The following is a 26959-nucleotide window of genomic DNA, read 5'->3' as shown; positions in this document are numbered from 1 at the left end:
ATGCCTGTTGTTGATGACACAAAACTAGTAACTTGACTGCGCTGACTTGGAGAATTTGGGGGGTTCTGAAGTGCCTCTGATCGAGATAATTAAATAATCTGCAGTTTAATCGATTTTACAAAATGACTGAAACACTGATAAACTCTCATGGCAGTGTGATGCCAGTGGACATACGATCAAACTCTCCCCCCAAAACTGGACAAATCCTCAACCAAAAACACCAGTGATCTTAAATGTGCTCTCAAAGCAAAAACAACTTCCAGGCAGCTTGAACCTATGACTGAGAAGTTTTGTAGGTTCCTCTTTATCAGCCATTAATCATCTCTGTAGTTTTTATCATTTAGCAACAAACACATGATGGCCTGCTATCACAAACAAAACAAAGAGCAGCTACCAGTGACTGGTTTACCCTCTTATACGTTTTAAATATCTATTATGATAAATCAATCATATTAAAACCGTTGATGCTTTCACGGTGACCAGACTAATCCAATGATTGTTGTTTAATTTCTGAGCAGACTAAACTGGGAAAGGTGGATAACGGCGATGTAAACATCCATATGGTGTCAACTAATGGTCACCAGCTAGCTTACCTACATCAACTTGTGATATTAAATTTAGGCTCATATCTAGCGTTGTGAACATTAAAGCCCGGTAACAAATGTGTGGCTACATTTCAAAACGGCTGCGCGGACTAACATGTTTCACTGGATGATCTTATAGCTTTCTGCGATGTTAGCCTCAGCTACTTGGCATCAAAAGGATTATCTTGTAAAGATGTGGACCCTTTTTAACCGACAGACAACACACACTAAACTGGAATACGACCGTTAGCCTTTTAGCACACACGGATAAACATTTCCAGTTATTGTTTATCCATTTATCACACATGGAGGAAAATGAAAGGGAAAGCTAATATTGGCTAGGCTAAGGTTTCTTTGCCAATATGGCTGCCTTTTCCCCTTTAAATCAAATTGTCTGGCGTGATTATACCTCCATCACTGGCGGTTTGGAGAAAAATGTGCCTGGAATAAGCTAGCTGCGGCCAACATCGGTCCGTGCGGACACGGAGGGGGGGACAACAACATGCATCGACAGCGCCAGCAGTTATGGCAAACACGCTAAAAGAGGAGAGCAAAGGAGCACAGATTTTGATGCCGAGGCGAAAGATGCGGGGAATTAAAAAAAGTCAGTACCTTCAGCGTGTCCCATTCTAAACACCAACCTGCAGCGTTTCCTCGTTTAATCTACAGGGGAAAAATAAAAAAAAAATCAAAGAATAATCCTATAATATTGATAAAGCGCAGGCCTTTTCGTTTCAACGCAATTCTCAACAGAGAGGAGGAGGGGGGTGTTACGATATCTGGTCGCTACCCAATCCCAGTGCTTGGCTCTTCTCGGAGCTCTTAGTGAAGACCCCGCTGCAGACAGATATGTTCAATTCTCGCCCCCCTTCTGTGTGCAGTCTTCTTTATAAAAAGTCTCTAGCTCCCTCTTCCTCTGGTCTAACAAAAGCACACTGCCTCTAGTTCAGGCCTAATCGATCTCCAGCTCAGTTCGCACAGATGCAGACCAGAGAGGTCAACAACAGGAACAGTCCGGGATGTGTAGTTTACCCACAGATATACTTTAACAGGAAAGTGGGTGAGAGTAGACAGGATCTAAAGTCACGCCTACAGTAAAAATGAAAGAGGAAATGTATGTGCTTCATTTTAGGGGGGAGAATGATATACAAAAACACAGGCACAGAGAAGAGTTTTAATAGTGTCGACATGTTCTAAGACAAAAATTGTGAACAGTATTGACAATATTGAGGGGTTTTTTTGTTTTTGTTTTTTTTTTCCCCCACCCTTACCACAACGCGATGCGGATACCGTGGTTACGTATGCACCTGAGGCTCTGATTGGCTTTTATAGGCTTCCTCGCCTGATCTGTGGCTGAGAGGAGAAAAAAGTGAAAGACCGCTCACTCTGCCGTATTTTCAGGTACCGCAAATATAATGAGAAACAGGAAGGTCAAAGGGGCGGCACCCGGTCATGGCCATCCAAGTCAGATGTGGTAGGATTCGTTTGTTAATGTATAATTTAATTGTTAATTTCTTGTTGAAAAGCCAAACAGATGCATAATAACAACACAGACATGCAGATTGACTATTATGTCTAAATTATGGTCAAATCGCCAGTCTTTGAGGCAGTTTTGAGTCTTTTTGTGGTAATTTTGCATCTCTGTGTGGTTGTTTAGTGTCTCTTGGATTAGATTACACCCTAATGTCATTGTACAAAGTACATGCACAGAGTCATTAAAATGCAGCTAGCGTCAAACCAGCAGTCCAAAAAATGGCAAAAGACATACTCACAATTAATTAAGCTAAGGGCAGAACAGGAAAGTCTTGTTTTGCCCTCCAGATGGGCAACACAGGCAGGTACCACAAGCCAGACAGAGGACGCCCACGTCCAGCCCCGGCTGAGAGAACCATCACCGGCCCAGACAGAGAAGCCTCAGAAGACTGTTATCAAAACTGAACCAAAGATGCCGAAGGTGCAAGCAAAACATTTGGCAAACATATCTGTCAGTGTCTGGATTTTGAAAACACACCCCTGGTGGCCCTGCATGGTCTCCTATGAGAATGTGATATCATGTGAACACTAACAACAGCATAAAGGTAAAAGCTTTTTTTGGTTAACGCCCACCTTTCCACGATCGGATGGTTGGGGAGTGTATATTAGCCACCAAGTAATTCACCATGTTAAATATAGACGATCTATGGCGGCTACGCACAACATTCACGCATGTACAGTGTAACCTTCCAGTGCAGTTGCCTGTGAGGGCTGCGCACACTTGGTCGGCAGTTTAATAAGAAGTGACCTAAAGAATTAATCCATTGTAAATGGGTTTATTGCCACATCAGCCGTTATTTTCGTGGCTCTCGTTTATCTCAACTGATTATTCTCGATGGATTGTATTATTTACGCCGTACCAAGAAGCCTTCCCCCAGCCACCGGCGCCAGCCATAGATCGGTGAGTGACGCTGGAGATGAGGGGGCTGCCATTTCACTAGCTAGCTTTAGCATTTACCCTACAGCCGGCTAGGCTAGTGGTGGGATCTGACATTTAATTTGTTAATATGATGTTAGTATGGACATAAACGAACTTTACCGGTAAGTTTCAAAGGTTTCTAGAGTAGCAGTGTTAACGACAGTTTCGAACACTTGTTTAAGACATTCTATATCTGATTTAGCAGGTACCTTGGTTACTTACATTGGGGCAAAGTAAAGCTACCAAAATAATAATAATAATAATGATAATCACATTTATTTGGCCAAGTATGTTACACACAAGGAATTTGTTTCAGGTACAGAACTGATGCAGCCATCTACGGCGCCAACTCAACCGATTATTATCATTATTATTAAAATTATTATTATATTGAGTTTAACAGGAGTGTATTACTTAAGGGAAAGGTCTGTAATACTTGTGAGCATATTTCCAAAATTCTACTATTGACTGGTTATTTTTAATAGCAAATAAAACCAATACGTTATAACGTTACATGGGTTCAGAGAAGTATTTATTATGTGTCAGATTAGGAGCCAGTATAAAGATGTATTGCTGTGTTTATGATATTTAGCTAACTTGCTGTTCTTCAGTCCTGGGTAACTGATTTATACAGACTAACGTTATAGTGCTGACAGTTTAACATAAGTATTTCTTAGATTTAACATGAGTGTTGATATAGTTTTGAGTTTAGGTGAAAAATATGCAGTTTATGGAAGAATCATTATGATTTTTGGTGTAACTGTCACAGTTGAATTAACTATACTTATAGCCACCTAATTAAATTATAAAACTAGACAACACTTATAGTGTGTGGACAGATGTTGCTGGTGTTGTGCTTTTTTTTGTTTGTTTTTTTTACAAGTGAGTTATAATTAGACATATGGGTGTCTGCTCCCCTCTTCCCCCTTCCCGTGTGCGCTTTGACAGACTACTGTAATCTGCCCCTGCAATGGCAGTCTTTAGTCACCAGATGCTCCTTGCAGTCACAAGATCAAGGTACGTTTGCAGCTACAGATGTCCATATAAAACAAGACCTCTGGTTATCCAAAGCAAACAGTGTCCCACCAAGGTTAACTAAATGAATAAGTAATTCTTTTTATAATGTGCAATGACAGTAATTACAAGCCCTTAGGTATAATCTCTGCTCTGCACAGATTATGCTAGTTTACATATGATCTGCTGGAGTGGAGCATAATCAGTGTATCCCATGACTCCAGGTACACACCTACTGTAGTTTCTGTTAATGATGCAAGACAGTGTATTCTACCAGAGGAGATTATATTATCACAGTGAGAATACAATGAAGCTCAGTTTGTTTAAGTGGCAGCTTCTAGGTCATGACCCCTGCTATAAGAGCCAGTTAACCATACATTAGTGTTTGGTGATTTGTTTATGTTGTCACATGATCTGTCTATCCATCTATACATATATACATATACACACTACAGTCAAATGTTTGGCAAGTTGTTGTTTTTCTATGTTTAAGTGCTAGAACAGGTGGATATATTTTTATTATTTACAGCACGTAATGAAGTTTAGGAGCACAGTGGTGCTAATAAGATGCAGAGAAGTCTGCAAAGCTTTGCACTGAAACAAGTTTCTAACCATGTATTCTGTTTAATACTGTGTCATACTGTGCTTTTAATATCTCTGGATTCAATAGGCCACCACTGCATCATCAGATAGGAACACAGATGTAAATAATTCATGATTTCAACCATTTAAACAATCAGCTTGGGATATGTTTAGAGGGGGTGAAACATATTCAGCACATTTGTTAGACCTCAGGGACCCATGTAGTATGTGTTGGTGGGTAACAGGGATTGTAAACAGAGCTTCTGAGTTTCAAGAGAACTTCATAGGGCCCCTTTAACTGTAATACATGAAGGTGGATTTAATATCATTACAAATTTTGTTACTTATTTATGTCTTCTCTTACACAAATCTCTTCTCTCCATGTCAGCATATCCGACAACCTCAGTCACATGACAGGGATTTGTTAAATGTTTTTAACATCGTAAAGAGTGGTGTGACGTTTCAAAATAAACAGTGAATTAAGAACACATGTTCTATGGCAGACTGGGACCTTATACATTGTGTGCCATGAACACCTCCCAGCAGAGTCTTGTTTTCTGGCTGTATTAGTGTGCGTTTTATTTGTGTGGCAGCAAGTGTGTGAAGTAGGGGAAGAGAGGTTTGAGCACAGCTAATCAGACACAGCTGAGGCGTATACTGAACAGGATTAAGTGACTGTGTTGTAGATCCTGGATCTGAACATGCTGTGAAAACAAACAATGTATGAATGTTTCTAGGAAGCAGCTGAGTGATTCACCTGAATATTTTAGAGTGAAGCAGCAGATATGTTTCTCAGGAGTGTTGACCTCATGATACTGTATCAGTCACACAATGCCATCATAATTTCAAATAGCTTCTAGTGCAGGTGTGGCAATCATTTAAATAACATCTCTGACTCAGCCAAACTAAAAATACAATATGTGTCAAGACATTTTTAACAAACTAAGACTTTACTGATGCTTTCACTAGAGAGGTGGAACTTGACTCAGCTAATTAATCATTAAAGCATCAGAGACCAAGGAGGAACAAGATACAAGTCTACAGGTGTTGGTCAGGTAGTTTGGCTGCCTCAAGGTGGGGACACACTTGACAGGACTGGACGGGTCACACTAGGAGCACACACACCTAACGACGGAGTAGACACTGAGCCAGTGTCCATTACAACTGGAGGTTCAGGCAGTACAAGAGTCTGTATACCCCATGAGATCACACCAATTCTCCTGTGCCCTTGTACCAAAACAAATATGGACACAACCGGCTTGCACTGTTAATATCTATCTGTGGTGTAGAAGCCAAATTGTGCTGAAAATGACAAGAAAAAACAGTTTGTCCGTGAACACTGACTGACCCAGACTAAGTCCTGACTTGGTCCAGTTATGTCTGCTCAGCCTTCGCTCCCAAATCCCACTCATAATCAGCACAGCAGTCATTACACGTAGCCCACATTAACATGCAGGGAGCCTGTTTGATAGACAGCCATAGTTTCATTTCTTGTGTGATTGGCAGATGAGAGTACAGTGGCCAGGAAGGACCAAATCAAGACAAATACTTCTATAAACACTGCATCAAGATGTTTAATTAGTGGTACAGTGCTGATTGACAGAAAACTAATTCTCAACAATTTTGATATTAGAATAATAGTTTAAATAATTTATCAAGAAAAACTGTGCTGTTTTTTCTATTTTTATGTTTTATATCTAAATTATGGTAAAACTGAAAAAAAAGCACAGGACCCTTTCATTATTGTTGGACAATTGCTTAATCAATTAAATGATCAAATCATTAAAGGGTAATAAAATTGTTAGTTTAGGTTAGGCCCTAGATTGGTTAATTCTACATATTAACCAGACAGATGGTCTTACCAGTGTTTGTGAATAGTGGTGGTTGTATCCACAGTGTAATTTTATCATCAGTCTGTTTTGCAGCTTACATTTTGTTTAATGTGATTTAAAAATGCCTACAAATTACCAGAGTCTAATGAGAAGTTACTTAAATAATCAGGCGATTATCAAACTAATGTCACAAACTAATGTATATTGATGTGACACATGAGAAGCCATACTTGTGTTGTTGATCAACTAATCAGTTGAAGAATGTACATTTGAGCACCAGTATTTTTCCTGAGATCATTGCCTTACACAATATAATACAGTGGGTACAGAAAGTATTCAGACCCCCTTAAATTTTTCACTCTTTGTTATATTGCAGCCATTGGCTAAAATCATTTAAGTTCATTTTTTTCCTCATTAATGTACACACAGCACCCCATATTGACAGAAAAACACAGAATTTTTGCCATTTTTGCAGATTTATTATAAAAAGAAAAACTGAAATATCACATGGTCATAAGTATTCAGACCCTTTGCTCAGTATTTAGTAGAAGCACCCTTTTGAGCTAATAGAGCCATGAGTCTCTTTGGGAATGATGCAACAAGTTTTTCACACCTGGATTTGGGGATCCTCTGCCATTCCTCCTTGCAGATCCTCTCCAGTTCTGTCAGGTTGGATGGTAAACGTTGGTGGACAGCCATTTTCAGGTCTCTCCAGAGATGCTCAATTGGGTTTAAGTCAGGGCTCTGGCTGGGCCATTCAAGAACAGTCACGGAGTTGTTGTGAAGCCACTCCTTCGTTATTTTAGCTGTGTGCTTAGGGTCATTGTCTTGTTGGAAGGTGAACCTTTGGTCCAGTCTGAGGTCCTGAGCACTCTGGAGAAGGTTTTCGTCCAGGATATCCCTGTACTTGGCCGCATTCATCCTTCCCTCGATTGCAACCAGTCGTCCTGTCCCTGCAGCTGAAAAACACCCCCATAGCATGATGCTGCCACCACCATGCTTCACTGTTGGGACTGTATTGGACAGGTGATGAGCAGTGCCTGGTTTTCTCCACACATACCGCTTAGAATTAAGGCCAAACAGTTCTATCTTGGTCTCATCAGACCAGAGAATCTTATTTCTCACTATCTTGGAGTCCTTCAGGTGTTTTTTAGCAAACTCCATGTGGGCTTTCATGTGTCTTGCACTGAGGAGAGGCTTCCATCGGGCCACTCTGCCCTAAAGCCCCGACTGGTGGGGGGCTGCAGTGATGGTTGACTTTCTACAACTTTCTCCCATCTCCCGACTGCATCTCTGGAGCTCAGCCACAGTCATCTTTGGGTTCTTCTGTACCTCTCTCACCAAGGCTCTTCTCCCCTGATAGCTCAGTTTGGCCGGACGGCCAGCTCTAGGAAGGGTTCTGGTCGTCCCAAACGTCTTCCATTTAAGGATTATGGAGGCCACTGTGCTCTTAGGCACCTTAAGTGCAGCAGAAATTTTTTTTTGTAACCTTGGCCAGATCTGTGCCTTGCCACAATTGTGTCTCTGAGCTCTTCAGGCAGTTCCTTTGACCTCATGATTCTCATTTGCTCTGACATGCAGTGTGAGCTGTAGGGTCTTATATAGACAGGTGTGTGGCTTTCCTAATCACGTCCAGTCAGTATAATCAAACACAGCTGGACTCAAATGAAGGTGTAGAACCATCTCAGGGATGATCAGAAGAAATGGACAGCACCTAAGTTAAATATATGAGTGTCACAGCAAAGGGTCTGAATACTTATGACCATGTGATATTTCAGTTTTTCTTTTTTAATAAATCTGCAAAAATGTCAATTCTGTGTTTTTCTGTCAATATGGGGTGCTGTGTGTATATTAATGAGGAAAAAAATGAACTTAAATGATTTTAGCATATGGCTGCAATATAACAAAGAGGGAAAAATTTAAGGGGGTCTGAATACTTTCCATACCCACTGTATAATAACAAACTTTTTTTTTGTCAATAGGGGATCATATTTGTTATCCAAGAGGCACAGCTGCTCCTCTCTGTCTTCCAAAACCTGTCTCCACATAGACCTTCCCCATCACCTTTTGACCTCAGTCCCACTCAAGCACTCCCACTATGGCTACCCCAACTGTTACCGAAGTCACACCCTCAGGTGCGGCCACAGCTCCACCCTGCTTGCTCGCTCTCTACACACCTCAAAGGTTTGGTTCCAGGATATAAAGCAGGATGACCCTAAGGTGTCAGCAGCCGCTGCAAAGGATGTTTCTCAAGGAGCAAAAAAGGACTTGGTGACCACTTCGCCCCAATCCTCATCAACTCCCACTCCAGCGTCCACCACGACACCTGCAATCCCTCCAGTGCAGGAGAAGGCAGTTGTGAAAAAGTCTCTGTATCAGAAGATTGTGGATGAGTTGAAGCATTACTACAATGGCTTCCGGTTACTTGGCATTGACATTAAGATTGCAGGCCGGATGGTATGGATTCTGCTCCACGGACAAGTGCTCACGCGCAGGGAGAGGAGAAGGGTAAGATGAGCTGAATGAATATTATCTTGTACAATGATTAAGTTTGATTTTACAGGATTTTCTTTGTCTGGCTGTGAAGCCCTGCAATGTCCAGCAGTGGGATGTAGAGACTTTACAGTACAAAGCAGGTTTATGAATGACTACTCATCAGCCATGGCTTTACCAAACGTTTAACACCTATATCAGTCCGCTGTTGCTTCAGAGATCCTGTTCAGAGACTTGAAACCAGATGTATATATTTATTTTTGCCCATGAAATTCTTGCATGTGAAAGGAATAACAGTAATTAAATTACCTGGTTTTGCATAATTATCATAATCTCTGATGAGACTAAAATATTTAGGTAATCAGGAGGTGTATTCTCTATGAGACTTAAATAATTTCTCAAGATGTACACATGCCATGGTAAAACTGTGTTTGGGCTATTTTATAAGAGGACTTGCAGAGCTTCAGTGCATGTGTGAACAGCTCCAAAAACTTGGGTGCTGACACTGGTGCCATGGTGCCAGTACTGGCCATTTTGTCACTTTAGCGTTTGTTTTTTTTTTGTGCTTACAGCTGTTGAGAACCTGTGCTGATCTGTTCCGTCTGGTGCCCTTCATAGTGTTTATCATCGTTCCTTTCATGGAATTCCTTCTTCCAGTTTTCCTCAAACTCTTCCCAGAGATGTTGCCTTCCACCTTTGAGACAGAGTCCAAAAAGGCATGTGTTTATGCACACACACACACACACACACACACACCCTGCTGGCTGAATGAACTGCAACAAGGTTCATCCTGATTATGTGACTTGTTAGATATGGCTGTACCTGCTGTGTTACGAGCCTCTGGTCATGCAGGCAGCTGATTTGATCTAATCAAGCTGTTTGGTTGAAGAACTATAACAAAGTATACACATGCATTCCAGAACTGCAAAGCACTCATAAAAGCTGCACAAGCACTGGACCCACTGTTGATTGGTGTGTTCTTTCTGTGATTATATAAGCTAATAAATTGGTATTCCTTTTGTTAACCTCAGATCACTTGTAGAGGAGCAGCAGGTTGATATACTTGATCCAGTTGGCTTGTCAGATCTGATGATCCCTGTCAACATGTCAAGCTCAGTAATGCTCATCACTGGTTCTGTGTTTGTTTCCATTGCGAAGGGGGGTGGGAGGCGTGTGAGTACAGAGCAGTTGGTTGGCCGTGATTGGTTAAATGTTCACGTTTCACACCTCAATCGTTAGCATTACGAGCACGATGTGATAAGAGGCACTTATACTGCTTTAAAGGTAAAACGAGGACTTCACTTAGTGGTTTACTGGTAAAACACAACGGAAGCAAGACGTAAGCACTACTGAAGCGTGATTCCACTCAATCCGCACTGAAAGCGAGACGCGCCTTCTGTCTTTAGTCATCAGAACAGCTGTCTGTCTATCTGCAGTACAGCAGCCAGACCTATATGCACTTGTGCTCCTGGACAGCAGAGAGGTTGTCAGGCCTCATAGAATATGCCAGAGCAGAGGAAGATGACAGAACAGCATGTTGCAACAGTCCATTATACATTAGTGTCAAAATCAGCAGTGCTATGCTTTTGTATTTTATCTGCAAATCTGCATATTATCTGCAAATCATCCACAGCTTGTTGTGCTTGAAGCTAGTACATTACTTCCTGAAAATAGAATGAATAGTCTCCACTCCACTATTGAAGCATTAAAAACTGTGTTCTGGAGTACCACTTTATATTATGTGTATAATCGCATCACAGAGTAGTTGTGTTTGAGGTATACAGAACTAACCCGTGTCTCCTCCCTCGTCTTCACACAGGAGGAGAAGCAGAAGAAGGGTCTGGCTGCGAAGCTGGAACTGGCCAAGTTTCTTCAAGAGACCATCGCTGAGATGGCCCAAAGAAACAAGGCTAAAGCTCAGATGGAGAATGAGACACAGCGCTTCTCCACATATGTTCAGAAGGTAAAGTACAGACAAGGTAACTGTTACCAGCCCGTGTGTCCAAAAAGTCACACATTTTCTCCAGTGCATGTTATTTGTTATTGCCCCCAATGGCAGCTGGGACATTTTTAAACCTGTTTGTACCTGTGACTAGATGGAAGCAACATAAACTCTCCAAACACAGGATGACTGGGATCAGCTGAGGTGGACTTGGCCTTTTTCAGAGACCTGACTTTATATAAGTAAAATATGTATACAAGTAAAAATATTCACATTTGAGAAGCCACTACCAGTGAATTTTAGTATTTTGGCTTAAAAATGAATCATTTACAATGTGGTTTCTGGCAAAATGATGACACTACCATGTGCTGTGGAGGTCGATAGAGTCCCTAGAAAATTTTTACCTCAGGACTCCCTAGGAAGTTAATCCAGCCATGCTAGTGTCACATAACTTTCTGCAGGTACAGCTACATGATCTCCGCTGATGATGGTTTCATTGCTTCACATCAGTGACTCTGTGTCCCCTGTCAGGTTCGGGGAACAGGTGAGCAGCCCACCACGAAGGACATCGTCCAGTTTTCAAAGCTGTTTGAGGACGAGTTGACGCTGGAGCACCTGGAGCGCCCCCAGCTGGTGGCTCTGTGCAAACTGCTGGAGCTGCAGCCCATCGGCACCAACAACTTGCTACGGTTTCAGATGATGATGCAGCTCAGGACCATCAAGTCGGACGATGAGGTGAGATGACAGACTGGGATGTTGGAATTTTATGGCTTAGGAAGAAACAGACAAAGGTTATGAAACTAGCAAATGCTATAGCAGTAATTTGGGCTTTGAAGATGTTTCGGTCTCTGCTGTCCTCATGATTAAACAAATTCAATTAATGTTAGTCTGGTCAGCCTTGATGTTTAGTTATAATCATTTCTCAAACGTGCAACATTTTTGACTTCCCTCTTTATTTCCTCACAGATGATTGCAGCAGAGGGTGTGGCAGCTATGAGCGTGTCAGAGTTACAGGCAGCCTGTCGCAGTCGTGGGATGAGGTCTCTGGGTCTCACCACAGACCAGCTACGTGGGCAGCTGCAGCAGGTGAGCAGCTGAAAGACAGTTTGTAGCTTTTGCTGCTTGTCAGACACTAAATCCTGGCTTCACTAATGTGTGATTCTCCAGGGAAACATCAGCAGAGGCTAAACACTTACAAGACAATACAAATCTTGAAATATCAGTGAAACAGGGGCTGCCAAACTGAAGAGGTCACTCTATTTTGCACAGAGACAGTGGGACAGAGAGAGTGAAAACCAGGGTCTACAGCGGTTTGGCCTTTTGAGCTCTGTGTAACTAACAGTAACCAAAGCGTTGTACTGGATTGACAGACTTATTCGTTAATCAGCTAACACTGGCTCTGAATGGAGGCTGTATTTTCTATGGTTTGTAACAACCAGGTGTCTGTAGTTTACACCATTGCTAGGAAACTGGGCGTGATGGGAGGGACAAAGAGGTTAGGAGGGGCTTAAGAGTCAGGTTGTTCTGAATTTAACTAGACCCTCTAGCAGCTGACAAGAATTAAGAGTTGCTTTAAAATTAGCTTGGTGAACCTTGGTGCCTTAGATCAGCTGATCAGCTTCTTCTGGAGGCACCAAGGGCCAGGCGTAAAACTAGGGGGGATAGAGCCTTTGCTGTGGTGGGTCCAAACCTGTGGAATGCTTTGCCTCTTTATATTAGGCAGGCCCCCTCGTTGTTTATTTGAAGACCTACTTGTATTCATTGGCGTTTGGCCAGGAATGAAACTCTGTCTGTAGTGTCAAGAGTGTTTGTTTTATTGTTTATAGTTTTTTATGTGGTGATTTTAGATTTGTATGGTACGTTAAGCACTTTGGTCAGCTGTGCTGTGGTAAAGCGTTATATAAATAAAGTTGAGTTGAGTTTGTTTTTGTGGGAATGTGTAGCTTCATTTGGAGACATGTCTTGTCAGTGTTGTCCTTTATTTCAATGTATTTATTTGCACAAATACACAGATCACTACAGACATCAGTAAAAAAAAAAAAAAGATGTGCAGGGAGGAAGAAAAGCCAAGAATGTGCTTATTGATTACCTCTACAATAAAAACATGGCAATAGAAGAGTTACACAGAAAACATATATGATGTGATGTCCTTTAATAGATGATGTTCTTCTCCATCTAGTGGTTGGACCTGCACCTGAAGGAGAACGTTCCTCCATCACTGCTTCTGCTTTCCAGAGCCATGTACTTGACTGACATCAAACCTAAAGCCCCAGTCATCCCGCCTGTTCCCAAACTAGAGGTCCGACCTTTACAATATCTACTTTAACCTATTACACAGCATATCATTACATATTCAGTCTAATGTGCAGATTAAAGAAAGCTGTACCCATCTTAATATTCCGGCTGTAGAATAGCTGGTCTGTAGGTCACTGACGTTTGTCACATTCTGTTCTCCTTATGGAAGCTATATCATAACTGTGATGTTTCTGGCTCTGGCTGCAGCTAATGAGTATTTTTAATTAATCTGTTTATGGTTTAGTTAAAAGTAAAATACAAAAATGCTTTTGTCAAAAAAGGGCCCTAAGGAGGTATTAAAGTCTTAAACATTCTTTCTAGCCTGCCACTGGGAGCAGTATTAGTTAGGAAAATGTTTTTGTGTGTGACCAGTGTTTAAAAATACAGAATCTATGAACACATGTTCATTTCATTCTTACTGAAATGGGATGTAGCCTTCTCATCAGGTGTTTGTTATTTTTGCAGAAAGCTACTCCTCCTCCAGTGGAGAATACAGGAGTAAGCACAGCCTCAGTCAGTCCTGATACGTTGGCAGACCCTGCTGTCACCATCAAGGACAGACCGGTCAGTGCACTCCTAAAACACACAGCAGTATGAGATGAACTGTAGTGATGACAAATCAAGCTGGTCATCACTGCAGCTAGGAATAGATTTCTGTCAAAAACATTAGATGTACATTTAATGCTGGAACACACAAAGTATATATCATGAAGAACTAGCACAAAAGATCTGCATACTGCAACAGTCAGCAGTCAGCGTAGCTCAACACAATGTCCTGTTGTGTAGGAAAGCAAACTAGTGCATTTCCCAGAATGTCCAAAACAGGGCTGCAGCTAACAGTTATTTTAATTATTGATCAGTTGATTGTTTTATAAAAGAAAACTGTTATATTTTATCACAGCAAAAGAAATGTATTCAGATGTTTTCATTCAGCCAACATTATAAAACCCACAGCTATTCAGTATCTGGTCTTTTATGATGAAGAAGAGCATTAAATCCTCACATTTGAGAAGCTAGAGCTGATGAATGGTTGATTTCTATTTGAAAAATTACTAAAATGATTAATTTGCCTAATGATTTATAAATTGATCCTTGCAGTTTGAATGATAACTTTCTTTGAACTAAAAGGAACTGTTTAAAAACCTAGAAATGCACTGGAAACAGACTTATTAGTTAGTTCATGAAACATTGACCTGGAGATGATGACATAGTGACAGATACAGAACATCAAGAGGGCTGCATGTACAGAAGAACAATGTCACCATGCAAGTCCCTCTATCTTGCATTTCACATCTTTCTGTGTGTTCTAGGCAGAGGAGATGAGAGACAAGGCTCCTGTGGCCTCAGACAAACCTCTGACTCCTGCTGATTTAGGTGAGCACCCATTGCTGCTTGGACCCTGTGGCGTCCACAAAAACCAGTTTGAGAGCTGAGGCTAGACAGGGTTTTGAAATCCAGTTTGATCTTTCCTCACATGACATGCTAATCTTTCACAGTGGGACACAGCAGCTATTCTGGGGGCAGGACTGAACAACATGTGAATCTGAGAGAGAGAGACAGACAGACAGACAGAGAGAGAGAAAGACCTATCACTTTCACACATGCTTCTGAGTAATTATTTTAAACCAACCATGCATGTTCCTACAAAAACCTAAGTGCAAGTTAAAGAAATTTGGTTCATGTCACCTGAAATTAATCCATAACAAACATACAGTGAAAGAAACACATTTTCAAATGTCCAATAGCGGGTATTTTAGCAAAATTAAGTTGTGTGGCCTCTTCCACAGGCTAAAGCAGTGACAGAGGTGCCTCAGAAGAACAAGATCAGCGCCAATGGCGTGTAAAGACGAGTAGGAGCCCCTGGACCGAAGAGGAGTTGAACTGACACAAACTTTAGTCCTTCTTTGGGGGGGATTTCTTTGACCTAATGTCCTAAAAGTGAAGCCCAATCCTGTTCAGCTGTCTGATGGTGCCTCCCTACAGTCTATACAGCCACCTCGTCCTGTGCCTGTAAATTTGTAAATATCATTTATATTTTCATCCACGGTGGCGCAGCAATAGAAGCTTTGTACAGTTTTATTTTGTTTACCTTTTAACTCCAGCTGAGGATTGGTCATCCATTTTGAAAAAGACTAATGAACCTCTTGGTTCAGTGGCTGTCTCACCTTCGTCTTTACTCATTGGGCTGGAACATGCCGACTTGCTGAAGCAGACGCCAGAAGACACGCTGTCTGAACCTGCAGTTGAATAAACTACAGAAAGTTGAGTCAATATATGAATCTCAGCTGGTGGAGCAGCAGATTTGGACTGGCCCTGCCTCTGAGCGGGGTGACATAGTGCAGTTGCTTGCTGCTGTAATTGCAATTAAATGAAGGCTGGTGGTAGATTATTAAGAGCTGTTCACTCCTTAAACCCAGACGTGACTGTGGCAAAGTGCAGTCTGCCACCACTGGTTAAAAAAAAAACTCTGAAAGGACAGTTTGTAAAAATAAATAAAAGCTATATCAGATTTTTATTAGCATATGTGTTGTTTTTAACACTACAGTGCTAAGATTTCTTTATGCTGAAAATAGGAAATGCTTGATGCTATCCATAAATAACTAGTATTAACATGGGAGAGAAGCTCCTGAAGCCACAAATGAGATTGTTTTTGAAACTGTGGCACATTTCATAATTCCAACTTCATTAAGGTCTAATAAATTTATGACCTGTTGCTACTGGGAATTTTACCTTATAAATGTGTAATGTATAAATACAGTTTTGTGTTGAACAATACTTGTAACTGTCTCACCTGTCATATATTTGACACTGATCTCAGTGCAGCTGATAGAACGTTTGTCCCATTTTTCCTCATTGCTATTTATCCACAGGCACATCCCTGAGGTGGATGCCATATGATAAAGGATATTTTAGACAAAATGGTTTTACTGTTTGTGCTCAGCTTTCTTTACCTCAGTGTGTTCTAAGAGCCCAGTCGTACCTTCTCTCTTTAGCTGAAACTCCTTTTCCCTCCCCAATTTGATTAGAGGATCAATCTAAATGAATCCTTTCTTATAGATACCACTTCTGATAATGATGGGAAAAACATTTTCAATCAGCTTCGCACTTGTGGTGTGAAGGAGCTTAAAGCTACAGTGTGTAACTTAAGGTAGCACTAGCATGAAACATCAATTCAGTCCAATCTGCTCCGCTCAGCACTCCCTGCTCCACTACATTCCGCCCAGCTCCTGTGATATTTGTTGTTACGAAATTGTAACTTACTAATCAAGCAGAAATAATTGAAAATCTGTGATTGGTTAGAGAGGTCAATCCTGCCCAAAACCTTCTAGGAGCTAATGTCTGCACTGCTGCCAGTGCTGTTCAATGAGTCTGGGTCACAGGAGGCTTCGACAGCACTTCTCCGCGTTAAGACGAGTTTTGGAGCAGAGTCCTGCAACAAAAATATTTGAAAACGTTACATACTGTAAGTTTATGAAAAATAAATTGCCATAAATCAGAATAGTTGCTCTATTGTTTCTGGTTTGTGTGCTGCTGCTGTATATAACTTTGACAGATCTCCCTAAATTTCTGAGTGGATTTGAGCTGTTTTGATCATTTATGGTATTTGCAGAAGAATGGTGCTTTTTAAAGAGTAACTGTACACCAGGCTGAAAAGCTTTTTTTTGTCTCCACACATTTCAACTGACCACCCCCAGCAACACTAGGAACATTTTACATTACTGATTATACATATTTTAAGCACATTTTCCATTTGCACATAAAAAGCATGCCATTAATTTGAAAACAAAAATCTTGGAATGTGATCCAAAAATGGGTTAAAAGCAAATTATGACAAAGTGAAATGGAAAATAAATAGTAATCATAAAAAAACCATTGATGAGACTTTCTTCAAAATGACACAAAATAAGTACAAATGCTCCAAATGATCTTTCACCCTTTGAGGTCTGGTGTTTTGTTTTTTTTTGTTTGTTTGTTTTAGCTCCTTTCACTTCCACACTGTCCTCTACTTTAATTGCACTTGGAAGATTGTGCCACCAGCTGTTAATCTCAACAAACCAACTCATAACGTGCATATTAGTGAGGAATGAAAATGCATTATTTCACATTTTCAACCTGAAATAACTAACATTTGTGCGACATTTGGATTGAAACATGGCTACTCCTGGGTGTGGTCAGAAGTGTGCTGTGTGATGTCACAGAGTACACCTGTACATCACTGCAGCAGTGAAATGTTAAACCACTGGAGGTCAAAACAGATTTTCAGCAGGTGTTAAATTACTCTTGAACACGGGTCACTGACCTGTTGAGAGAGACGTGTCATGTTGACGTTGCTTTTCAGATGTGCTGAGCTGATCTGGCCAAAGGTTTGCAGACTCCGAGTCTGATGATTGCACCCTGCATGAGTAAAAGATTGCACAGTAATCAAACAATGGAATTGATGGACTGTTTCACATTTGTGCTGTGCCTTGGAGACTCAGAGAGTCTACCAGACTGGAAAAATATTAAGTTTGTGCCTCAGCACTGGACAGCGCAAATTCTTTTTCAGCGTTTTGTTTCCTTTGATTCATAGAGTCCATTAACACTATGCCTGCCTGGAAACTGGTAGAGTGCTACCTGTTATCACAGATTTGTACATGAATAACATGTGCGCTCTATCTGCAGGCTTGTTTCTTTCAGTTCAAAATGTAACTACTTTCCGGTTTGTTAATACCCTGCAGGAAATTTATGAATCACTTTACCCTGGCAAATAAGCATCAGGCTGATGAAACAATTTACATAATTAAAATCATGAAACCCGTCACAGTCATCTCCTGCCTCTGTTTGTTGATAATATTAGAGTCAAATCCAGTTTATTTACTTCAGTTAAACTGGTTATACATATAGTAAATAATCTGAATATTTATCATGGCTTTAAGAAAGCCACTGTAAACGCCACACAGGTCTATAGCTCATTCATTAGCGGCTGCAGACAATGATTTATGCCATAACTTTCTATCCTCATATTTACCAGCAGCAACATTAAATGTGATGAACACAATAATGTATCAGTAATTATAATCCAATAATGTCATATACATTCATGTTAAATGTGCCATTTCGCATAATGAGCACTTTAAAAACATGAAGTAGGCATTGATGCTAATAGTACTTTTACTTAAGTAACATTTTGAATGCAGAACATTGTGTTGTAACAGAGTATTTTTACACTGTTGTACTGCTAATTTTACTTAACCCTGTAAAGCCTGACATCAAAAAATAGCCAGAACATTCTAATATTTTGGAACTGAGATGTTTATTAAATCTTTTAACAAAATCCAAAAGAAAATTCAAGATTCAAGATTTTTATTTGCCATTTATGCCTAGACAGACAATCTAGGCATATAGGAACACCTGTGCCATATTATTTAGATTTTTTTTTTTTTTTTGTATCATATTTGATACATGGGGCATTTTTTGGCTATTTTTTTTTTTTGCTCAGAAACTCGCGTAGGAAATATGATATGAATGGTTTTATAGGGTTAAGGGATCCTGGTCAGGAGGGTGGGGGGTGATAAGTTTGGGAACGGCAGTGTTGTGGACACACTGACAGCGCAAGGTCAGTAAATCTGTTGAATATTCCATTTTCAAGGAGACGGTGATTAGGCTACATTTGTCTTGTAAGTGTTTCCATAAGAAAGGTTTCTGACAGCATTCTCACGTTAAAACTCCAGTGGGTTTTAGGAATGTGCACTTGTAACGATTATTTTCATGTGCATACAAAGAACAAGGTGACATTTGCACTTGAAATCAGACAACTATGGATATCAGGAGACGTAGTGTAGCCTATTTGTATTTCTTTATGGCAAAGGTTGCTTTCAGAAAAAATATATGACCTTGAAAACATCAACTGCAAACAAGAGTGTAAAGAGTAACGTTTGGCTGATAAACAACATCTGAAGGGTCTTTGCTATTTTAAGTCTGGCAGCTATTTTGGACACATATGTGGTGCCCTGGGATAAAACTGTTGGGCATGGCTGTGTGGGGCACAACATATCAGTGCTGTAAATGTATGTTTCAGCCAAAGAAAACTAGTGATAACTGCCTTGTATTTAAAAGCTGCCATTGTATTCTCTTTTAATTTCTACTGTTTAGTTGATAACATGTGCAGCTGTTAATTATTTTAAGATAATAAATTTGTGTTTTTTTCTAATATATGACCGACCTCTATTTCTCTTCCCATTTCTCTCCCTGGCTCCTCTCTGCAGTGCAAGCATGAAGCTGACTGTAGTAGGTGTGTTGTGCCTCTCCCTTCTTTTGATTCACATTCATTTATCACTGGCTAAGAAAAAAATAAAGCTTAGTGAGAAACTAAATATCTTTAAGAAGCCCCCTAAAATAAAAATTAATCCGGACACCGGGTCCAAGGTTAAACCACATAGACCAGGGGGTTACCCTGTCCAAGGAGGTTACTACCAGCAGCCACGATACCCAGCACAAAGCTCCCCATATGCAGGAGGTTATGGTGGGTATGGCAGTTATGGAGGTTATCCAGGTGGATACATAAACTATAACCCAAACAACAGAGTCCTGAGCCCTCACTATGGTGGCAGCTTTGGATATGGGGGCTATGGTGTTAGCGGGGGCTCTCCCTTTTCCCACTCTGTTCAAGAAATGGGCATGTATCCCTCTGATCAATCCAGAGGGTTTGGGCGTAGTGCAGTAATGGCAGCAGCTGGAGGGGCTATGGCAGGAATGGCTCTGGGCTACGGGTTAGGAAGGTTCCCTCGTCCTCACTTCCACTTCCACAACCCACAGGAGGAACATTACTACAACCACTACATGTACAGGAAATATGGTACCAAGTCTACAGATACAAATGACTACAGCAGAGACTACAGCTACACCCAACCCCCTGAGACCTATGACAGATACATGGACTCCTGCATGAAGAGAGCAGACCTTCTGCCTGCCAAGAATCAAAAGCCGAAACACAAACCAGCTGCCACTACTACAACTACAAGCACCACCACAAATACTTCTGTCCCAGATACTGGCACTGGCAGCAATACAACAAAGAGTAACATCACTGCAGCAGGACCCTCCTCACCCTCTGCACCTTCAACTCCCAGCCCTCTAAATCAGCTTGAAGCCAGTCCTGTGCCTCCAGTTTCACAGTCTCTCCAAAAAGCTGATGATGATGATACTGTCAGCATTGTGGAGATCGGCTACCCAGCGCTGATCAAGCAGCTAAAGGTCAGGAGATGCATAGAGCTATACATGAATTACTCTGCAAAGTACTTGAATAAACCAAAAGGAGGGGCACAGGGACTGGAGATGGGCTTGCGAGGGCTTTTAGCTGTGTTCACTAGTACTATACTGATGCTACTGAATAGCAACAGGCTGCTTCTGCTGCTGCACTGAGGCATCCATAAGTAGTTGAGGTGATGAAGATATATATATAAATTAGATGTAATCAAGTGATGAGCCTCTAGGGATGGGAGTGGCAGCTGGTCCACCACTTGGTCCAGACTGAAACTATCTTGACAATTACCAGATGGATTGCATTTGTACCGCCACTTTTGGTTTTGAATAACATATCTTGATAAGCTTTGGGTGAATAGTTAGTGTTTTAATACATCTGTTTATGACCCATTATGTGTAAAAGTATAGATTCTCATTATTATATTATTATTCTTACATTCTTATCAGCAAGATGAACACTGTGCTTTGTACTAATTAGCATGTTTTATCGTGCTGAGATGCCAAATAAGATGGTAAGTACAGCTGGCATGTAGCATGCAGAAATTAGGTCTCAGAAAGTCATCAGACTCCCTCAGTTTTTTCTGCTTATTTATTAAAAATCCAAAACTGAAACGTTTCATTTATGAAGGTATACAGCTCCTTAAATTCAGTAATTTGTAGAAGCCCCTTTAGCAGTGTTAGTGTGTCTTCTAGGGTGAGGTCTCAATAGCAGTTGCACACCTGGATTTATCTCATTATTCACAAGTTTATCTCATTATTCCTTGCAGAGGACTTCTGACGCTCTGCTAGGGTTAATCACTTGTTGCAAAATAAAAAATAAAATAAAAAAATCTATAAACAGGGTTTGTCTTTGTTATTATTGGTAATTGGGTGTAGACAACAGAAAATTGAAGATGACTAAAATTCAAAAAGGAAAAGTGTATGGTATAGTGACTAATAAGAATATAGTGAACAAACAAACAGTAAGTAAATAAATAAATAAAATTAAATCACTTAAAATATGAATATCACTGCTTTAGATGATGGTTTTACATTATATGTGTATTTGTAATAGATGGATATTTTCTTCATATACTAAACATAACTCTTATTTGATCTTCATTACTATGATCTCAGTAGTTATTTAATTTTGATAAAACACTGAAAAAAGTATGCATGTTGTTGTCCTAACACGCCTAAAATTAAACTGTAATGCACTTGTTCTCAATATTCATTTATTGTGGATGATGTTGAATTAAAAGAAATCAATTTGCATTGCACTTGATTTGCACAGTATGTTGTATGTTTTAGCCTTTTTTTTAAAGTTTTGTTTTAACCAGAATTAATCTCTAAAGGTACCAAATGTCATCTTACTTTATCAGCTGAGTCAGTTACTGAGGTTGGATTAAGCTTTCACTCTAATAATTTTAAAAATTAAAGGAACATGTAATTGTGAACTGTTTATATTCTAACTTTTCCCCAAACACATTTTATTCATTCAATATCAGTGTGTGTTAACAGCAGTAGTGGAAAGTAACAAAGTACATTTACTCAAATACTGTACTTAAGTACAATTTTGAAGTATTTCTTCCACCAATGGTTATCAGCTCTTGTAGTACTGCTCCCTGTGGCTGGCCGGACACTGTTACTACCTACAACTGCCATAGATGTTTTGGCACATTATGTCATCATAATGCATGATCTGCAGGCAGGTTTCTCTCAGTTAAAAGTTGCACTGCTTTCTAGTTCATTATATCCTTGTATTACACTTATTCTCCACTTGATTAAAATCACAAAACCCTTAAATGTTGTTTTCCTTTTTTCTCTATGGACAAAACCTGTAAAATGGAAATTAAATCCAATTTAATTTACTTTTTTGTGAAATAAAAACTATTCTCCTATGTTTCTGAAATGAGCAGCAAAGTAATAGCCTACATTCATATTACATACATACAGTATTGCTGATTCATCAGTGGCTGGTTTGGTTTGATGTTTTATCTGAATTAAGTTTTTTTTGTTTTACTGTCATTACTGCTTTTATTTGAAAAGAAGTAGGTGGTTATAGCTTCACAGACTAATTGATCACGTAGGGTCTTTAACTTTCAGTGGCCAGCAGGTGGCGTAATGTGTATATGTTTATGTTTATGTGTATAATATAAAAGCTCTGTTCGCCAGTCTAGAGGCAGACCTGTCCAGGGTGCACCCTGCCTCTCGCTCAATGTCAGGTGGGAACGTCTCCAGCCTCCCCCTGACCCTCCTCAGGATAACCGGTAAAGATAATGGATGGATGGATGTTTTGGCTCTCAAAAGCACTCAACATTCTGCTTATTTCCTTCTCTGGAGCTCAGCTACTGCTAATAAAATGTTCCTGCCTAGGGGCAGCTAAGAGCTTTCCAGTAAGTGGCTAAAAGGTGCCTTTGTTTATATCACATCAGTGGATCTCGTTCTACAAGCTACAGAACATTAAAAGTTAATGAAACAGGCATTTAGTTTCATGGGACAGTTGTAAACAATGCTGAAATGTAACATTTGGTTTAGTAAAGGTTAAAATAGTTAGATAGTAGAGATAGTGGAACTATCCCATATGATAACAAAAAATAACCATATATACCCTGATGTGTTCAGAGTCTGACACTACAAGGAAGCTTTCTCTGGGCTCAAAATTAAAAATTCAAGACATGTATCAACAAACTTAATATTTTGGAAGTTACACCCAGCAACTTAAAAACTGTGATATGCAGGCTTAGTCTATAACTTCCAGCACACATGGTAAAGTAGAAGTTATTAGTAGTTAAACTTTAAAATGAACAATATTTTCATAGCCTAATCAAAGATCCTGAAATTTTCACCGAGAATAGAAAAGGTTGATGTGTTTTTAAGGATAATTCACTAGTTAAATTGAGTTTTATATATACTTATTTAGTGGAAAACCCATACAAGACTTTTAATCAAGAGTAATTTTAAATGTCTTTATGCATTACTGGAGGCAAACTTTAAAAATGTATTATATAAGCCTATCACGGTGGCCAAACACTTTTAGTACTTATATGCTATTTTAAGTATATTTTTGCTGATACTTCTGTACTATTACTTTTATTTGTAATGGAATATTTTTAGACTGTTGTATTTATAATTTTACTTAAGTAAGGGCTTTGAGCAGCCTATTTTTTTTAACCACTGGGGATCCTGCACATAAGTAGGACATAATCTAATTGCTGAAGATGCTGGGAATTGTGACGTGAAGCCCCGCCCCCCGGGTTTTTGTTTCTATGCGTTACGTCATGTGGAATTATTGAGGTTCCAGAATCCAAACGGTTGAAACGTTACATAAGCTCGGGGAATCGAGGCCACAGAAAACTGAAGAAGCAAACAGACAGTCATCATTCAAGGTAAGCCTAGTTCTTTATTTAAAGTAACAGCGCCCTCACGCATTTTAACGCTGATTTGGGCAATAAAATGCTGATCACGCACCTATTTCTGTTTGTAAAATAGTAGCTTAACGCTCTCCTTAGGTCATAATGTCATTTCTTTCTTCGGGGCTGTTTTATAAGGCCATCCGGAGAAGGACAGCAACGTTACATCAATATGCCTCATAGTTCTCACTATAAACAAGGTGTTGTTATTGTTGACTGTTGCTGCCACGCCTGTTATCTCATTATGTATTGACTGGTCTGACTGGTTAAGAGAGATGCCAGTCTGAGATAAGTCTTCAGTGGTAACAGCAAACACCGAATCTATAAGAAACATTTATAAACGTTATGCTCATGTTTGAAACAGTGAAAAATTGTGTAACTGCAACCTGATAGATCGAAGTGCCACTTTATTTCTCTTTATAAGTCAAGTACTGTTACACCCGTTGTTGAATTTTGTCTTAAAACGTTATAACAGCACCGGTGTCATAGCCTCAAATGAAGTAGGAAACAACATTGAAATGAAATCAAGTTGGGCGTGGGCTATATAGATACTGTCTAGAGCTGTAATGATTGTTCAGTTACTGAAAACGTACTGATAATGGCAGCTATTTTGATGATAGAATAATGATGCCAGTCATTTTTCTAGCAAAACTGCTAAATATTTTCTGGTTTCAGCTTTTCAAATTTTGCAGTTTTGCTTTTTCATATCATAGTAAACCAAATATCTTTAGGTTTTTGACTGATGGTCTGGTAAAGCAAGGACATCACTTTGAAATATCATTTCACACTATTTTGCAAAATAAGTGATTAATAGAGAACATAATAATAATAATAATATGGTATCTATTATTTGCTATCATTATACACTGTAATATATTAAAGACCAGTTTCAGATACTTGACACTGATGCAGAAATCAAAATATGACTCAGCAGTCATGGTGCACCGTCCTATCTCAAGCCAACCTGGCAGCTCATTTTAGAACCACAGCTCTGTGATGAACCCATAGGGTAAACCAGGTGCTCAAAGCCGTGTGGTGCAAAAACAATTTTAGGCTGTCACCAAAAATGTAGTGAGCCCAGTTTGAGGCTGAATTGCTCCAAATTTTTTAAGAGAACAAATATTTTCTTGTGTTTTTTCTCCCTCTCTTTATTTCCCCTTTCTCTCCCTGACCCACCCTACAGAGTGAAGATGAAACTGATTTCATTATCTGTGCTGTGCCTGTCGCTTCTTGTGTTTCATACCAATTTTTCACTGGCTAAGAGAAGAGGCGGCTTTGGAAAAGTCTCTGGCTCAAAGAAGCTTCCTACATCAAACCGAGACAGCACCCACACTAACACAGGCCATAAAAGTAATCAGGACTCGCAGGGTGGATACCCCAAACAACGTGGACAAAGCAATCAAGGAGGCTACCGTCCACAATCAAGTACATCTAGGTATCCCGGTAGCTACCCCCAGCAGCCAGGTAGAGGAGGCTACCATAAACATTATCCAGCACAGGGCTCCCCATATGGAGGTGGTTATGGCAGTTATGGAGGTTATCCAGGGGGATACATTAACCAAAACCCAAACAACAGAGTCCTGAGCCCCCACTATCGTGGCAGCTTTGGATACGGGGGCTACGGTGTTGGGGGGGGTTCTCCTTTTTACCAGTCAGTTCAGGCAATGGGCATGTATCCCTCTCATCAATCCAGGGGGTTTGGACGTAGTGCAGTAATGGCAGCAGCTGGAGGGGCTATGGCAGGAATGGCTCTGGGCTACGGGTTAGGAAGGTTCCCTCGTCCTCACTTCCACTTCCACAACCCACAGGAGGAACATTACTACAACCACTACATGTACAGGAAATATGGTACCAAGTCTACAGATACAAATGACTACAGCAGAGACTACAGCTACACCCAACCCCCTGAGACCTATGACAGATACATGGACTCCTGCATGAAGAGAGCAGACCTTCTGCCTGCCAAGAATCGAAAGCCAAACAATGAACCAGCTGCCATCACTACCACTACTGTTGTTACCTCAGCTTCAGACACTGGCACACACAGCAACACAGCAGAGACCAACAGCACTGCATCAGAACACTCATCCGCACCTTCAACTGCCCACCCTCCAAAACAGCCGGAAGAAGAATCTTCACAGGATCTTAGCAGTGCTGAGGGTGATGACACAGTCAGCATTGTGGAGATTGGCTATCCAGCACTGATTGAGCAGCTGAAGGCCAGGAGATGCTTGGAACTTTACATGGTTTACTCTGAAGAGTACTTGAGACAGGCAGGAGGGGCACAGAGAAATCAGATGGGCTTGCATGGGCTTTTAGCTGCAGTTGTCAGTATTGTACTGATGCTGCTGAATAGCAACATGCTAATGCTACTGCACTAAGGCCTTTACTAGTAGTTAAAGTGATAGAAAATCTGTTAAAGAAATAAGATATAAGGATAAAAATGATAAGAGAGAGGGTTATTTTACCAGGATGGATGAGAACTGATAATACCCATTAAATGGTGTAACAGCATTTGAAGCGGGTGACATATTGCATTTTTAATCATGTCATTAATGAAAGGAAGCAAAGAGGCTAAACTAGAGAGCCAGAGTGCTGCAACAAATTGCACTTCACCTTTGATTTGATTTATTCTTTCAAGCATGTAAAAACAGTTGATATGACAACACACATAATTTTACACATAATCCAATATCAATGTGCTTATACCTAGTACCTGCTTGAATGGAGTAGGAAGAAGTCAGACTTATCCAGTCCTACCCCATGACATCATCTTACCATCATTGGTTTGCAAGCAGTAAATAATTCACTTCTACCCACACACATATTATACTAAAAAAAGATTACGTATTTGAACACCCTGCGATTTTGCAAGTTCTCCCACTTAGAAATCATGGAGGGGTCTGAAATTCACATTGTAGGTGCATTCCCACTCTGAGAGACAGAATTAAAAAACATTTTTCAGGAAATCACATCGTATGATTTTTAAAGAATTTATTTGTCTTGCACTGCTGAACATAAGTATTTGAACACCTGAGAAAATCAGTGTTAATATTTGGTACAGAAACCTTTGTTTGCAATTACAGAGGTCAAACGTTTCCTGTAGTTCTTGACCAGGTTTGCACACACTG

At 40.2% G+C, this 26959-nt stretch overlaps 4 protein-coding genes across 5 annotated transcripts in view; 3 read left to right on the top strand and 1 right to left on the bottom strand.

Annotated features, from left to right (window-relative positions):
- The window catches only part of nsd3 (nuclear receptor binding SET domain protein 3), a 22971-nt gene extending 21182 nt beyond the window's left edge, over positions 1-1789 (bottom strand). Inside the window, exon 1 of the mRNA XM_020593946.1 lies at positions 1197-1789. The gene's annotated coding sequence lies outside the window, so the exon portion shown is untranslated. The remainder of the gene's footprint in view (positions 1-1196) is intronic.
- Positions 1790-2987: 1198 nt separating this feature from the next.
- Positions 2988-16117, top strand: letm2 (leucine zipper-EF-hand containing transmembrane protein 2). Of its 2 annotated transcripts, none has more exons than XM_020593830.1 (11): positions 2988-3018; positions 3985-4053; positions 8447-8972; positions 9530-9673; positions 10777-10920; positions 11431-11634; positions 11866-11985; positions 13079-13198; positions 13660-13758; positions 14505-14805; positions 14982-16117. In XM_020593830.1, exons 2-10 carry the CDS (start codon positions 4007-4009, stop codon positions 14625-14627), a joined length of 1527 nt encoding a protein of 508 aa, XP_020449486.1. In that variant the 5' UTR covers positions 2988-3018; positions 3985-4006; the 3' UTR covers positions 14628-14805; positions 14982-16117. The 2 variants fall into 2 exon arrangements, with proteins under 2 accessions (XP_020449486.1, XP_020449487.1); XM_020593831.1 differs by lacking the exon at positions 2988-3018 and adding an exon at positions 3136-3158.
- Positions 16118-19446: 3329 nt separating this feature from the next.
- Positions 19447-20595, top strand: LOC109956649 (uncharacterized). The gene has a single exon (XM_020593945.1). It carries the CDS (start codon positions 19447-19449, stop codon positions 20593-20595), a length of 1149 nt encoding a protein of 382 aa, XP_020449601.1.
- Positions 20596-23673: 3078 nt separating this feature from the next.
- LOC109956497 (eukaryotic peptide chain release factor GTP-binding subunit-like) lies at positions 23674-26519 on the top strand. The gene is made up of 2 exons (XM_020593655.1): positions 23674-23804; positions 25012-26519. The coding sequence occupies exon 2, from the start codon at positions 25019-25021 to the stop codon at positions 26207-26209; it is 1191 nt and encodes a 396-aa protein (XP_020449311.1). The 5' UTR covers positions 23674-23804; positions 25012-25018; the 3' UTR covers positions 26210-26519.
- The last annotated feature ends 440 nt before the right edge of the window (positions 26520-26959 follow it).

This window comes from Monopterus albus, unplaced genomic scaffold (assembly GCF_001952655.1).
Source record: "Monopterus albus unplaced genomic scaffold, M_albus_1.0 scaffold20.1, whole genome shotgun sequence".
Taxonomy (NCBI): Eukaryota; Metazoa; Chordata; class Actinopteri; order Synbranchiformes; family Synbranchidae; genus Monopterus; species Monopterus albus.
This window is presented reverse-complemented; position numbering and strand designations above follow the sequence as displayed.